Source organism: Macaca mulatta, chromosome 1, assembly GCF_049350105.2.
Source record: "Macaca mulatta isolate MMU2019108-1 chromosome 1, T2T-MMU8v2.0, whole genome shotgun sequence".
Taxonomy (NCBI): Eukaryota; Metazoa; Chordata; class Mammalia; order Primates; family Cercopithecidae; genus Macaca; species Macaca mulatta.
In genome coordinates, this window is record NC_133406.1 from 116133511 (window position 1) to 116147751 (window position 14241).

General features: G+C 53.2%; 2 protein-coding genes and 1 long non-coding RNA gene across 28 annotated transcripts in view; 2 read left to right on the top strand and 1 right to left on the bottom strand.

Moving 5' to 3' along the window:
• Positions 1–631: 631 nt before the first annotated feature.
• CERS2 (ceramide synthase 2) lies at positions 632–10292 on the top strand. 3 transcript variants are annotated; one of them, XM_077994736.1, is made up of 11 exons: positions 632–851; positions 6350–6563; positions 6969–7086; positions 7280–7398; positions 7603–7660; positions 7764–7814; positions 7994–8086; positions 8271–8399; positions 8612–8718; positions 8850–9003; positions 9190–10292. In XM_077994736.1, exons 2-11 carry the CDS (start codon positions 6391–6393, stop codon positions 9328–9330), a joined length of 1143 nt encoding a protein of 380 aa, XP_077850862.1. In that variant the 5' UTR covers positions 632–851; positions 6350–6390; the 3' UTR covers positions 9331–10292. The 3 variants fall into 3 exon arrangements, with proteins under 3 accessions (XP_077850862.1, NP_001248571.1, XP_015006513.1); NM_001261642.1 differs by having other exon boundaries at positions 771–851; positions 6390–6563; positions 9190–10166; XM_015151027.3 differs by lacking the exon at positions 632–851 and adding an exon at positions 986–1143 and having other exon boundaries at positions 6390–6563.
• Positions 10293–11044: 752 nt separating this feature from the next.
• The window catches only part of SETDB1 (SET domain bifurcated histone lysine methyltransferase 1), a 41391-nt gene continuing 38194 nt past the window's right edge, over positions 11045–14241 (bottom strand). For 16 of the 24 annotated variants that reach the window (XM_028829244.2, XM_028829243.2, XM_077947454.1 and 13 more), the window contains 6 exons: positions 13618–13646; positions 13054–13186; positions 12637–12802; positions 12042–12253; positions 11700–11788; positions 11045–11535 (listed from right to left, as the gene is read on the bottom strand). In XM_028829244.2, the coding sequence (XP_028685077.1) occupies positions 11418–11535; positions 11700–11788; positions 12042–12253; positions 12637–12802; positions 13054–13186; positions 13618–13646 (747 nt within the window). In that variant the 3' untranslated portion in view covers positions 11045–11417. The remainder of the gene's footprint in view (positions 11536–11699; positions 11789–12041; positions 12254–12636; positions 12803–13053; positions 13187–13617; positions 13647–14241) is intronic. The other 8 variants (XM_077947356.1, XM_077947409.1, XM_077947389.1 and 5 more) reach the window with 2 other exon arrangements.
• Positions 13576–14241, top strand: part of LOC144331470 (uncharacterized) — a 37363-nt gene continuing 36697 nt past the window's right edge. Inside the window, exon 1 of the long non-coding RNA XR_013398538.1 lies at positions 13576–14196. This is a non-coding gene — a long non-coding RNA (uncharacterized LOC144331470). The remainder of the gene's footprint in view (positions 14197–14241) is intronic.

Sequence of the window (14241 nt, forward strand, 5' to 3'; positions counted from 1 at the left end):
GGTGTGCGCACGTTCGGGTTTGCTCTTCCTTGCCACCGGGGTGGGTCCCGTAGCACCTGGGTGGAAAGTCCGCGGCTTTTACGGCGGGGTAGGCGAGGGTCGCCCGAGGGGTCGCAGGCTCTGACTGGGTCTGGAGGCTCGGCTGCTTGGGTCTGCCCTGGAGAGGTTTTCAGCTTCGGCGCGAGGCACTTGGGCAGGACCCCCGGGCTGCGCCCTCCTCCGCCCGCGCCCCGTGGGGCTGGAAGTGGGAATGTGCCCACTCCGGCGGGGACCCGGGGCCGCACAGCAGTTGGGGGTGGGTGTGGGTGGGGGTGGGTAGGAGTGAGGGGGCAGGGACGCCGCCGCTCGGAGCCCGGGACCCCGCGGCATCCAGTGCGTCTGTGTCGGTCCCGGTGGGAGACCTCCCACCACGAAAACAGACCGAAGCGGCCGGAGGAGCCCGCACCCGCCTCCCCACGTCGGGGGCTTCTCTAGAGCACGGTGACGGGCGTGGGCGTGGCTGCGGGCCCGGGAGCGGAGGGCTGGGGTCCCGGCTCCGCGCCGGGGCGGAGGGGCAGCCGCAGCGCAACGGCCCGCCCCGCCCTCGCCTCGCGTCCACGCCCAGCCTCCCGGCCCCTGGGCTGCTCGCGGCCTTTCTTTCCCGGCTGGGCTCGGGCTCAGCTCGACTGGGCTCGGCGGGCGGCGGCGGCGGCGGCGGGCGGAGGAGGGAGGGCGAGGGCGGGCGCGGGCCGGCGGGCGGGCGGAAGAGTGAGGAGAGGCGCGGGGAGCCAGGCCTCGGGGCCTCGGAGCAGCCACCCGAGCAGACGGATCACACGGAGCAGCGGCCCCGGCCCCGCCGGATCTGCAGCCGAGTGAGTCGGGGCCCCCGCCCGGCGCCCGATCCCCGCGCGGGGGTGGGAAGGGGCTGCGGAAAAGTTGGGAGCCCCGGAGGCCGCTTTGTCGCAGGGCGGCGGAGGGGCCGGGCTGGGGAGGCCGCGGGGCCGGGGCGGGGGGCGGCGCTGGCGGGGTCGCTGCGGGCGCTCATGGCGGCGGCCGGGGAGGGCGGGCGCAGCGCCTCAAGGGAGCGGCCGGGGCCGGCGGGCCTGGCGCCGCGGAGTCCGCGGTAGCGCCGCCCCGAGCCGGAGGAGCCCTCCTGGGCAACAGGTAGGGCGGGAGGTGGGGACGCGGGGGCTGCGGGCGACGGGGCCGAGCCGCGGGCGCCCCTTTGTTGGAGAGTGGAGGAGCCTGGTGACCATTGGCGTGGGAGCCTCCACCCTGGCAGCGGTCCGCGGGGTTGCCCCGGCCTGGACGCGTCCTGTGGCTCGGGTGGGAGGAGAGGGGAGGGCCCTGCCCCGTTTTCTTCCTACCGGCCCACGGTGCCCACCTCGCAGGCGAGGTCAGAGCTTCCATGTGCTTAACGGGAAACAGGAAGGAGCGGCCCAGAGCGCCTGCCCCGGCCGGCAGGGCTAAGGCATACCGTTATGAGGTGTGGATGGCTGGCAAGGGAGCTCCTGGTGGAACTGGCTTTTTGGGCCGTAGCTTGTTAATCACCAGAGGCCCGTGGCAAGTGGGTTGACTGCAGGTGTAGAGCATTCATCTTTAGCCTGCAGTTGGAGTTTCTCCCTCCCTAAGCCTGGCTCCTGGCATCAAAACCTGGTTTCAGTCACCTGAGTTGCCAGGCCCAGGTTCAGGGGGTTCTGAGGATCGTGACGAATGCAGTGCTCCCCTGTTCCTGGAGAACTAAGCCCCAGCAGGCCTCCAGCAGGGACTTATATCTGTGCTGGGGCAGGGGTGGGTGGGGGTTGCTGCCCCATACCGGAGTCGGCGTGACCGCACCTGGGTGTGAGTGGCTGCACATGTAAAGGGGCTCCTAAGGGTAAGGACTTGTCTGCAGCCCTGTCCCTGAGGACCTGGCCCTGAGCATACCATGATCTGCACAGTCTGTGTTCCAGAGAGAGATCCTTTTCTCCCCTGGTCCCCTACTCCCCTCACTGGGGCCTCTGGCCAGATTTTCCCCTGGGAGGAAGGGCCTCCTTTTTCCCCTGTCACTGTCCACAGGCTGGCTGATCCTTCACTGTGTCCTTCAGCACCGCCCCAGCTGTCTCTTAAACCCACCGGCCTCTCCCTGCCCCTGGGGCCATAGTCTCCTGCAGTGTTTGGATCTGTGGAGGCCTTTGGTGGGACTTTCCAGACAAGCTGTAGGCCAGATGGGGCTGAGGACTGCTGTTCTGACCGCCTTTCACCCACCTCTTCTTACAATCTGGCTTATTTTGAGGCCCATCCTGCAGCCTGGAGGGATAACACACCTCTCCTTGGCTCCATCCATGGCCTGTCAACTTCTAGTTCATGACTTGCTGCTGTTGCCTGAAAAAAGTTTTCAACAAGGAAGAGACTATTCAGGACTTCTTCAGTGGAAGCAGGGAGCCGGTGGGACCTTTGTCACTCCTCCCTTGTCAACAACCGCTTTCTATTTTCCTCAGTTATTCCTCCAAACTGTGAGAGCCAGTTAGACTGACCACATGGAGTCGGGGAGAATTCCTTCCTCTCAGGCCCAAACAGCTGCCCTCTCAGCCCTTTGGATCTACAAACTCCCGTGGGGATCCTCTGCACCTTTCATCCACCTAGAGGGGTCTTGTGGGGATGTCAGTCAGAGTTGGGGCAAAGGTTGGGGCTGGGCAGAGTCCTGCTCAAGTTCCTGTTAATCCAATGCCAGTTAAATCCCTGCTCTTCTGGCGCCTCTCCAGGCTGTGCCTCAGAAAGTGGCATCTGTGCCTCTAAGGCAGGTGTGTGTGAGAGAGCGTAGACAGATACCATGTCTCTTCATGTGTATGGGGGAAGTCTGGGTGGAAAAGTGTTTGTAGATGTGACTTTCTCCACAAGAAGTCAAGTAACTGCCCTGAAGGCCCAGCGGGCCTGGAAAAATTGTTGTCTCCTTACCCTGTGTAAACTTCACCTTTTCTTGCCCCAGCCTTTTGTTTATGGGGTCTTGCTCGGATCCGTATGCTAGTGCTAAGAGGCCTCCCCAGCACCGCCACAGGGACCCAACTCTTTGGTTCTGTGGGGATGTGTAAGTGAGGCCGGCCAGGCCCCTGCTGCCCTCCCCTCCCCTCATGTTGAGTCAGAGGTCCTGACCCTGCTGAATCTGGGGCCTCCCTGCTGGGGAGATGGGGGTAGTGCCTCTCTGCTAATGGAGGTACAGGACCACCAGGGAGGGCTGTGGTCATGGGAAGCCTGCAACCTTGGTGTAAAAGCCTCCATTAATCTGCATTTCCCAAGTCTTCCACTCTCCCTGCTTGGAGTGGAAGAGGACAGGTGCTATCTCATCTTGGGGATGAAGAAGTTGCACTGCCCAGGTGTCTGCCCTTGACCATGCTCCAGTGCCTACTTTGTCTGCCCCCCTACCCCGGCCCCCCACCCCCACCCCCTGCTTTGCAGGCATGAGACATTCCTGGGCCCCAGGAGTCCAGCAGGGCCTCCACCCTCCCTCTGTGACTCCAGCCTGCCGCCTGACTAGAGAAACATCCCTGCCAGTTTTCACTGACCTGGCTAGGGATGGGATCCAAAGTCTAGGACTGCCGGGGCAACACGGTACCTTTGGATTTACATTTCCCTGGAGAAGTTGGGCTCCAAGAGACAGCAGTCAGGTGACTGGGTCAGGCTGATTTCTCGCTTCCAATCAGGCTGAGCAAAAAGTGGAAAGAGGGGGTCACGTGCACACATCAAGGTGTTCCACATTGTCCTGTCTCTGTGCAGTTTCTACTCTTGTCCCTTCTCTATTCAATTTTCTACAACTTTTCTCTAGGAAAAAAGTGTGTGTGTGTTTGTGTGGGGAAAGTTCCGCTGTGGATAATTACATTTAATTTTGTTCAGTTCAGAAGGCTTCCATCTGTTTAATTAAATATTTATTCTGGCTGAGGTGGAGGGGGCAGGGGCAGTGCCTGGAATGTGTGTGTGTGATTTGGGGGAGGAGGAGGGGAGAAGGTGGAGCTGAAGCTCCTTTACTGGCAGTGCTGACTTCTGATTTCATCCGAGAGAGCAGTGACCAGGAGTGGGGACAAGGGGGTAAAAGTCCTTGAGCTGGAATACTGATCCATGACAGGCTGAGGGATTTCGCAAGGGCTTCTGTGGTGGGTGGGGGTGGAGCAGGAGCTGTCAGAGCAGCAGCAGGACCAGCCCAGCCCAGCTGTGGTCTCAGGCTCTTTCTTCAGTCAGTGGCACCAACTAGTCTCTAGGTCACGGTGGATAACAATCTCACCACTCTCTTTTCTTCCTGTCTCTGCTTTCACTTTCTGGGCCAGCCTAAATCCCACTGCCTCACTTCCTTCCCAGGAGGGGAACAAGGGGTGGGGAGCCTGGAAAAGACTGTCCTGGTCATCCTGCTGTGACTTCTTCCTGAGTCCTAGGATTGCCAGGTGTTGTGCTGGACCCAGCATCCCTGGCTCTTCTGGACCATCTTGCCGTTCCTCTCAGCTCCAAGCAGCTGCTCTTCCCTCGTGAGCCACACACAGACCGTTCCTTCCCTCCTCTGGGTATCCAAGTGGTCACTCCCACCATGTTGTTCCTCTTTCAGTTGGGGGAGAAGGTTTACATAGCGGCTCTTTCCTAGACTGAGGGGGTATGGGTGTTCCCCTGCAGACTAGGATTTTATTTTCTGCATGAGCATTTATACGAAATAGCTCTGACCAGGCACAGTGGCTCATGCCTGTAATCCTAGCACTTTAGGAGGCCAAGGCCGGCAGGTTGCTTGAGCCCAGGAATTCAAGACCAGCCTGGGCAACATGGCAAAACCGTTTCTACCAAAAAAAAAATTCAAAAATTAGCCAGATGTGGTGCTTGCTACTCGGTAGTGCATGCTACTTATAGCCCCAGCCACTCGGGAGACTGAAGCGGGAGGGGAGGATGGCTTGAACCTGGGAGGTGGAGGTTGCAGTGAGCCATTATTGTACCACTGCACTCCAGCTTGGGTGACAGAGGAAGACCCTGTCTCAAAAGAAAATAAAAGAATAGCTCTTAATTCCACCAGATGTATTGGTTTGCTGTCTTGGTTCCCTGCCCTATAATCCCTGACTCTTTGCAGCCCTACCTTCACTTTTCTTTCTGAAGAGTTATACATAGGGTCCTTCTGCCTTATGTGTAGGGACTAGATGGCTTGTCATGGAGTGTCAACCTTGTGTGCAGCTCGATGTCCAGTGATTGTGGAGCTCAGCATCATTTGGGGACATACTTTTGCTTTATCCTGGCTTTATTTATTTATTTATTTTTAAAGACATAGTCTCTGTTACCCAGGCTGGAGTGCAGTGGCGAGATCACAGCTCACTGCAACCTTCACCTCCCAGGCTCAAGTGATCCTCCCACCTCAGCCTCCCAAGTAGCTGGGATTACAGGCATGTGCCACCACACTCAGCTAATTTTTGTACTTCTTGTAGAGATGGGGTTGCACTGTGTTGCCCAGGCTGGTCTCAAACTCCTGAGCTCAAGTGATCAGACTGCCTCGGCCTCCCAAAGTGCTGGGATTACAAGCATGAGCCACTGCCTAGCCTACCCTGTCTCTTCAATTTTTCTTTAGGGACCTGCTACTCAGATGGGTTGTAGGTTGTAGGGAAGAGGAAGAAGGGTTTGCCTCAGCCCTGCAGTGTTTTGGGGCACCCCCTGGAAGCTTTCAGCTAAGTTGGCTTGGAGGCTTGAGGAAATGGCCAGAGCATGGGGGGATAAGGGAGGGACTTTACTCAGATTGTTGGCTATAGTTTCTAGGGCCAGGTCCTGCCTGTCTTCCAGGTTGAGATAGAAAAATGACAAGACCCCCAAGGTTCTCCCCGCCTCCCGAAATCAGAGGTTGTAAGGACCCCAAGTTTCTTAATTCCAGGGAATCACATCTGCAGGTTGCTGTAGACAATAAATGTTTTTTGTTGGTTTTTTTTTTTTTTTTTTTGAGATGGAGTCTTGCTCTATCACCCAGGCTGGAGTGCAATGGCATGATTTTGGCTCACTGCAACCTCCACCTCCTGGGTTCAAGCGATTCTCCTGCCTCACCCATTCGAGTAGCTGGGACTATAGGCGTCCGCCACCATACCCAGCTAATTTTTTGTATTTTTAGTAGAGATGAGGTTTCGCCATGTTGGCCAGGCTGGTCTGGATCTCCTGACCTCGTAATCTGCCAGTCTCGGCCTCCCAAAGTGCTGGGACCACAGGTGTGAGCCACCACGCCCAGCCTGACAGTAAATGTTAAAACTGGAAAGCCACCATATTACCGATGAGAAAACTGATTTGCCCAAGGCTGCATAGCCAGGATAGGAATCTAGAGTTCGACTCTGCCCCCTTCTCCTTTTGATACACCCTGAAAACTTTCATTCATCTATCTCTTCCCCCATAGCTACTTCCTCTTGATGCCCTCCCCTTTGCCTCTCACTCAGGATGCTCCAGACTTTGTATGATTACTTCTGGTGGGAACGCCTGTGGCTGCCTGTGAACTTGACCTGGGCCGATCTAGAAGACCGAGATGGACGTGTCTACGCCAAAGCCTCAGATCTCTATATCACGCTGCCCCTGGCCTTGCTCTTCCTCATCGTTCGATACTTCTTTGAGCTGTAAGCATGCCAGTGTACCCTCATGCCTTCCCCAGTTGCCAGTTGTAGTTTCTTGGACTTCAAGTTTGTTCCTTGCTATTTAATTAGCCCTAGACCCTGATGTTCTGGCTACTCAGGTTCCTGCCCACTGTGCACCCCCTCCCCTGAAGGCACCATTGTCTTCCTGAAGGCTCAGCACCCCCAGGCCCTTTCCATCAATGGTTATTTGTTCTCACCCTCCACCCGCCACCCGCCTGGCCACTAGTGAACACACAGGCAGCTTTGTCAGCTGTGGGCAGCCCTGGAGGCTAGAGAAAAGGGGGTTGCCAGGAAGCTGGGGAAACTGAGGCCAGGGTAAAGTTGCCTTAGCTTGCAGCCCTTTCCCTTCCCAGCAAGCTAGATACCTTACTTATATCCCTTCCCCAGGTACGTGGCTACACCACTGGCTGCTCTCTTGAACATAAAGGAGAAAACCCGACTGCGGGCACCTCCCAATGCCACCTTGGAACATTTCTACCTGACCAGTGGCAAGCAGCCCAAGCAGGTATGAGCCGCATGCTGCCCTGACTCTGGGAATCACTGGGTTTGGTGGGGAGGGGAGAGGGTTTGAATGTTCGCTCTGGCAGGTGAAGAGATGGGGAAGCAGTGGTGCTGACTGAGCTTGTTACTGGGAGAGGCTGGGGGTGCTGCTGAGTTCCGAAGGTAAACATAACAATGGGCTTCTTCACTATGCCCAGGTGGAGGTAGAGCTTTTGTCCCGGCAGAGCGGGCTCTCCGGCCGCCAGGTAGAGCGTTGGTTCCGCCGCCGCCGCAACCAGGACCGGCCCAGTCTCCTCAAGAAGTTCCGAGAAGCCAGGTGGGGGAGGCTGGGGCAGGAAAAGCTGGGTGGCAAGCAAGATCCTGATGTGTCTTGCTGGGAGGGATAGGTGGTGGCTATATGCAGGGAGATGTGAGGAGGTGAATTCAGTTATTAATGGTATTGAGGATATCTGCAGGTATTTGGGGGCTGCTGGGGGACTGTGCTGTTCTCTGACCTAGCCATTTCCGCTTCCTTTGCCAGCTGGAGATTCACATTTTACCTGATTGCCTTCATTGCCGGCATGGCCGTCATTGTGGATGTGAGTGGGGATTACTGGGAGGTGGGATTAGGTTCTCTGGCAAGGTCAGGTGAGGCCATGGAATTTGGGTTCCTCCTCTTTTAACCTCTCACCATCTCTGCAGAAACCCTGGTTCTATGACATGAAGAAAGTTTGGGAGGGATATCCCATACAGGTATGAGTCTTGCTTCCTCATATGTGGGTGGACTAAGACACACCCCAGTGAAGAGACAGTTTGTGGAATCCATAGCAGAGGGATTAGAGTGATGGGATGAAGAACCTCAGGGACTAGAGGGTTTGTGGAGTGGGGACACCCTTGGGGCTGGTTGCTCTTACCTCTCTCTCCTCTCCCAGAGCACTGTCCCTTCCCAGTATTGGTACTACATGATTGAACTTTCCTTCTACTGGTCCCTGCTCTTCAGCATTGCCTCTGATGTCAAGCGAAAGGTGGGTGAAGGGGTTGTGCAATTAAGCCTAAGAGCCAAAATGAGGCCCTGGGATGAACACCCTCTCCTTTGACTTCTGGGTACTCTGAATGGAGCTGTTGGTATACGGGGAACTAAAGGCAAGGGGGAAGGCATAGTGAGAGCTGGGGAAGAAAAAGTCCCTGGGGCCTGCATCATCTCTGCAGGATTTCAAGGAACAGATCATCCACCATGTGGCCACCATCATCCTCATCAGCTTTTCCTGGTTTGCCAATTACATCCGAGCTGGGACTCTCATCATGGCTCTGCATGACTCTTCCGATTACCTGCTGGAGGTTAGGCTTCCTCAAACCTACAGACCCTGGTTGCAGGTTCTTCTGTCCCTTTTATTTTCTTTGGGAGGGAGGTGCGGGGTGGGAATTTGGAGGGTGACATTCCTGGGACCAAGGAGGAGGGCACAGAGTCAGTGCTCCTAACTGGAGTGTACATATGAATGTACTTGAGGGAGTCAGGAGCCCATGATGATGGATGGGGGCTCTCTATGCAGTCAGCCAAGATGTTTAACTACGCGGGATGGAAGAACACCTGCAACAACATCTTCATCATCTTCGCCATTGTTTTCATCATCACCCGACTGGTCATCCTGCCCTTCTGGTGAGTAGGCAGCCAGGCTACACTCCTGTTCTGAAGAAATCAGAAGCCTTGCCTTTCTCCTGCTCCTGTATCCCCCTGGTGTCTTACCTGCTCTTGTCCTTGTTTACAATTCTTTCTCCTTGAATCCTCAGGATCCTGCATTGCACCCTAGTGTACCCACTGGAGCTCTATCCTGCCTTCTTTGGCTATTACTTCTTCAATTCCATGATGGGAGTTCTACAGCTGCTGCATATCTTCTGGGCCTACCTCATTTTGCGCATGGCCCACAAGTTCATAACTGGAAAGGTAAAGGCTCTGTCCCCATTGTGTAGGCCTTACTACTCTCTACGACTTCCTGAACTCCCATCTTGCCAGCAATCCTCTAAAAAACTAGTGTGGGGCCTTGGGTATAACAGGAGCAAGCCCTCAGAGAAGCAGTCTTTAGGGGTTTGAGGATCTCATGTAATAACCGTTCTTGTCCCTTTTCCACAGGTGGTAGAAGATGAACGCAGTGACCGGGAAGAAACAGAGAGCTCAGAGGGGGAGGAGGCTGCAGCTGGGGGAGGAGCAAAGAGCCGGCCCCTAGCCAATGGCCACCCCATCCTCAATAACCACCATCGTAAGAATGACTGAACCATTATTCCAGTTGCCTCCCAGATTAATGCATAAAGCCAAGGAACTACCCCCCTCCCCGCGCTATAGGGTCACTTTAAGCTCTGGGGAAAAAGGAGAAAGTGAGAGGAGAATTCTCTGCATCCTCCCTCCTTGCTTTTCACCCAGTTGCCTTTAAACCAAATTCTAACCAGCTTATCCCCAGGTAGGGGGACATTGGTTATATTCTGTTAGAGGGGGATGGTTGTATTTTCCTCCCTATCCTCCAAGTCATCCTTTCTACTGCTTTTGAGGCCCTCCCTCAGCTCTCTGTGGGTAGGGGTTACAACTCACATTCCTTATTCTGAGAATTTGGCCCTAGCTGTTTGCCTTTGACTCCCTGACCTCCAGAGTCAGGGTTGTGCCTTATTGTCCCATCTGTGGGCCTCATTCTGCCAAAGCTGGACCAGGGCTCACCTTTCTAAGCTCCCTAAAACTTGGGCCAGAAACCAAAGCTGAGCTGACTTTTAACTTTTTCCCTCTATGACACAAATGAATTGAGGGTAGGAGGGTGCACATAACCCTTACCCTACTTCTGCCAAAAAGTGGGGGCTGTACTGGGGACTGCTCGGATGATCTTTCTTTGTGCTACTTCTTTCAGCTGTCCCTGTAGCCACAGGTCTAAGATCTGACTGCCGCCTCCTTTCTCTGGCCTCTTCCCCTTCCCTCTTCAGCTAGGCTAGCTGGTTTGGAGTAGAATGGCAACTAATTCTAATTTTTATTTATTAAATATTTGGGGTTTTGGTTTTAAAGCCAGAATTACAGCTAGCACCTAGCATTTCAGCAGAGGGACCATTTTAGACCAAAATGTACTGTTAATGGGTTTTTTTTTTTTTAAATTAAAAGATTAAATAAAAAATATTAAATAAAACATGGCAACAAGTGTCAGACTATTAGGAATTGAGAAGGGAGATCAACTAAATAAACGAAGAGAGTCTTTCTTATGCCTTCCTTGCAGTTATGTAACATTTTCTTTTTTAAATTTCACATGCATGTAATTCCAGCACTTTGGGGGGCCAAGGAGGGTGGATCACTAGAGGTCAGGCGTTTGAGACCAGCCTGGCCAACATGGCGAAACCCCATCTCTACTAAAAATACACACATTTAGCTGGGTGTGATGGCAGGCGCCTGTAATCCCAGCTACTTGGGAGGCTGAGGCAGGAGAATCACTTGAACCTGGGAGGCAGAGGCTGCAGTGAGTCGACATAGCGCACTGCACTCCAGCCTGGGTGACAGAGCGAGAACTCCATCTAAAATAATTCACATGCAAGAAGCAAAGGTAGGCCGGGCGCGGTGGCTCAAGCCTGTAATCCCAGCACTTTGGGAGGCCGAGATGGGCGGATCACGAGGTCAGGAGATCGAGACCATCCTGGCTAACACGGTGAAACCCCGTCTCTACTAAGAAATACAAAAAATAGCCGGGCGAGGTGGCAGCGCCTGTAGTCCCAGCTACTCGGGAGGCTGAGGCCGGAGAATGGCGTGAACCCGGGAGGCGGAGCTTGCAGTGAGCTGAGATCCGGCCACTGCACTCCAGCCTGGGCTACAGAGCGAGACTCCGTCTCAAAAAAAAAAAAAGCAGCAAAGGTAGACAAGATAGAAGATTAATGACAGCAGCCCACGGGGGAGGATTGGGATAGTATCTCACTGAAAGATCCATATTTGGGAGTATTGGGCTGAAAGAAACGAAATCACAACCTTAGTTTTATCATATTGTTAAAAGACTTTCAAGAAATAATACAAACTGGAGATAGTAGATACACAGGCTCCATTCTAAGAACAAAGTCTGTTAGAAGCAGGAACACTTGGACAAATGTGGGATGGGAGGGATGTCAGGCCTAGGTTAGAGTGGTGATCTCTCCCCACCCTTTAGGGCCTTTGGAGGTGGAGAAGGGATCCTGCCTGCTAGCACCACATTGGAAGGGATCATCTGGTCCAGAACCCCTATTTCTATCTACTAGGAGCTGGGGGGAGTAGCTAGACCAGAGACTTCGGGTCAGGGTTCAACAATCAGGAAGACCCAGTTCCTGAGGAAACGACAGTTCAAGAAGGGTTGGGAAGAAGGCTGTCCTCTAAAGAAGACGTCCTCTGCATTCAATGGCCCCACAGCAACAGAGCAGCTCCTTGCCTTCCACACTGCCCACCTCGTAGTTGTAGTCCCAAGTAAGTTCTGTCCCAGCCCGGATTCTTCTGAAGAGGAAGAAAAAGAATGGTGTGTGGCGAAGACAGCAGATAACCCAGGCCCTTGGGGTCACTGAATATGTAGGTGAAGTTGCATCATGAATGGAGGAGGGGCCCTTGGAACTTCAGTGGTCCTTGCCCCTCCCCAGTCATCCCCTTTCCTGACTCCTTACTTGCTGGCAAAGAAGGCCACCCAGGGAAAGCGAAGATCATGGGTATCCACGAAGACATTCTGGACAAACAGGTTGGGGCTGCAACTGTGCTGTAGGTTTAAGGACAGGATCAAATAAGAGCCAGGGAAACTGAATCTGGCTTTGCAGGGAGAGTGAGAGTTGGAAGAAAAATGCTGTCTGACCCTCCCCATTATAACAGATGCTTTGAAAGAAAGCTACCTCTTTAAGATCCTTTGAGATCAAGAGTTTATAACAAGAAAAGGTGGGCTTATAGAGTATGTTAAAAGAAATTTGAGGACTATGGGATAATCCAGCATCTAGAGGTGGGGAGAGGGGTCTCACGTTGAGGTAGCGGCCCAGGTTGCCTTCAAGCTTGGCATCGATGATGTAGCAAGACTCCTCGCCATCGTAGAATTGGCGTGTGTTCTTACGAACAGGTGCACTCTCCCCCTTGTCCACAGAGGCCATGTTGGTTGATTTAATTGCAATCCCATGGGTTGATTTAAGGGCAAAGCCTCGGGTTGACTTTACTGCCACTTGACGCTTCATTGGACCTGGACAGGAGGGAGAATGGGGTCAGGACCTATCCCAACTCACGAATGGACATTCTACCCCTGTTTCTCTCCCAACATTGCAGCTGAGAAACACCAAGACGCCGGAACTCAAAGATCCTAAGTGGCAGTTTTTTCCCAAGCATAATTAGATCTGAGGGGAAAAGAGTAGCAAACCGGAAATGAGAGAGGATGTGTCAAAGAATAGTTTAGCTCGGAGTCAGAAAGCCCTCCCAGAGATGCTCCAATTCTTAGGATCTGAATTTTTACCCGCTACTTCTTTAGCTTCCTTAAAAAATGCTCTATCCCAAGTTTCTTACTATTTCTTCCCACCACTCCCAACATTTTTCCAGGCTCCCACCACTCCCAACATTTTTCCAGGCTACCAGTCATGTTCTTCTTGTCCTCAAAGTCATCCCCTTCAGAGCCAGAGGAGATGGTCTGGATATCATCACTGTCAACCGCTGTAGCCGAAGTCTGACCAGCAGTGGGCTTTCGGCTGGTCCCACTTTCCCCCTCACTTTCTGTGCTGCTGGACAGTGTCAGGACATCCTGGGGAATCAGGAGGGTAAGAAGGAAGAGAAGTAAATGGGAAGGGCTCCTTAAAGTCCTTGCTGTTACCCATGGTCTAGCAGGAAGGGGCAATGGCAAGAGGAGGCTTAGATGCTGGATGAAAGAAAATAAGGCAGGAAGTCAAGGCTAAAGAAGTAGAAGACCTAACAGTAATTATAGTGAAGGACTTGATGAGGTGACAATGGCCCGTGTTCCTTTATTACACTCAGAAGCTTGAGAAGGTCACTTACATCAGGGTTGGACTGAGCAGAAGCCATGAGTCGTCGGCTTTGATGCATACTAGTCTTACTAGGTGGGCGGCGAAGTCCTTCAGGCTTCACGGGAGAAGGATTGTAACCGTAGTTTCGAGAGCTTTCAGTAACTCTGATGGGAGGGGAAGGAATGAGGCCAACAGGTTACTGGCTGTTTCTTAGGCTTCTAGCCTAGATTTGAGAGAAGGCAGATTTGGAAACAGGTCAAAAAGGCACTGGGCCGGATGCAGCAGCTAATGCCTGTAATCCCAGCACTTTGGGAGGCTGAGGATCCCCTTTGGGAGCATCGCTTGAGCCCAGGAGTTCAAGACCAGTTTGGGAAACATGGTGAAACCCCGTGTCTACAAAAAATAGAAAAACTAGCCACATGTGGTGGTGCACGCCTGTAGTCCCAGCTACTAGGGAGGCTGAGGTAGCAGAATCTCTTGAGCCTGGGAGGGGGAAGTTGCAATGAGCTGAGATTACGCCAATGCACTCAGCCTGGGTGACAAAGCAAGACTCTGTCTTAAAACAAAACAAAACAAATGAACAAAAGGCACTTACACTGACATCTTGTTTCGGTCGTCAGGGTCCTGGAAAAGAACAAGTGAAGGGTTAAATGCTTTCACAGCCTAAAGTTAACAAGTCCAATAATCAGACTTCAAATGACCTCCAAAGATAACATCAGCCAGTGACAGGTACACATTCTAAAGTGGGGTGGGTAAACCACTCTGCAACTCGACAGCAATCTTCACTACACTCTCTGGCTGGAGCCTTTAAGCCTTCTCAGTGATGGGGCTTAATGCTCATGGAAAATACCACGAGCAGGCTTACAGCAACCAGGGACAGTTTTACCATCTGTAATGTGGAAAGCATCAACATCATCAAAGAGATACTTAAAATCAATTATTGTTTCTCTAGTACAAGTAAACAATGATGTGAATAACTTGAAACAGCATTTAACATTAAAAAATCACTTATCAATCTTTCATTTTGGAATTAATCAGATACTTGTCCACTCTCTACCACCAGGCATGTGGATTTTAAAATAATTTTTTTTTTTGAGACAGTCTCGTTCTGTTACCCAGGCTGGAGTGCAGTGGTGCGATCTCGTCTCACTGCACCTCTGCCCCCCAGGTTCAAGTGATTCTCCTGCCTCAGCCTCCCAAGTAGCTGGAAATACAGGCA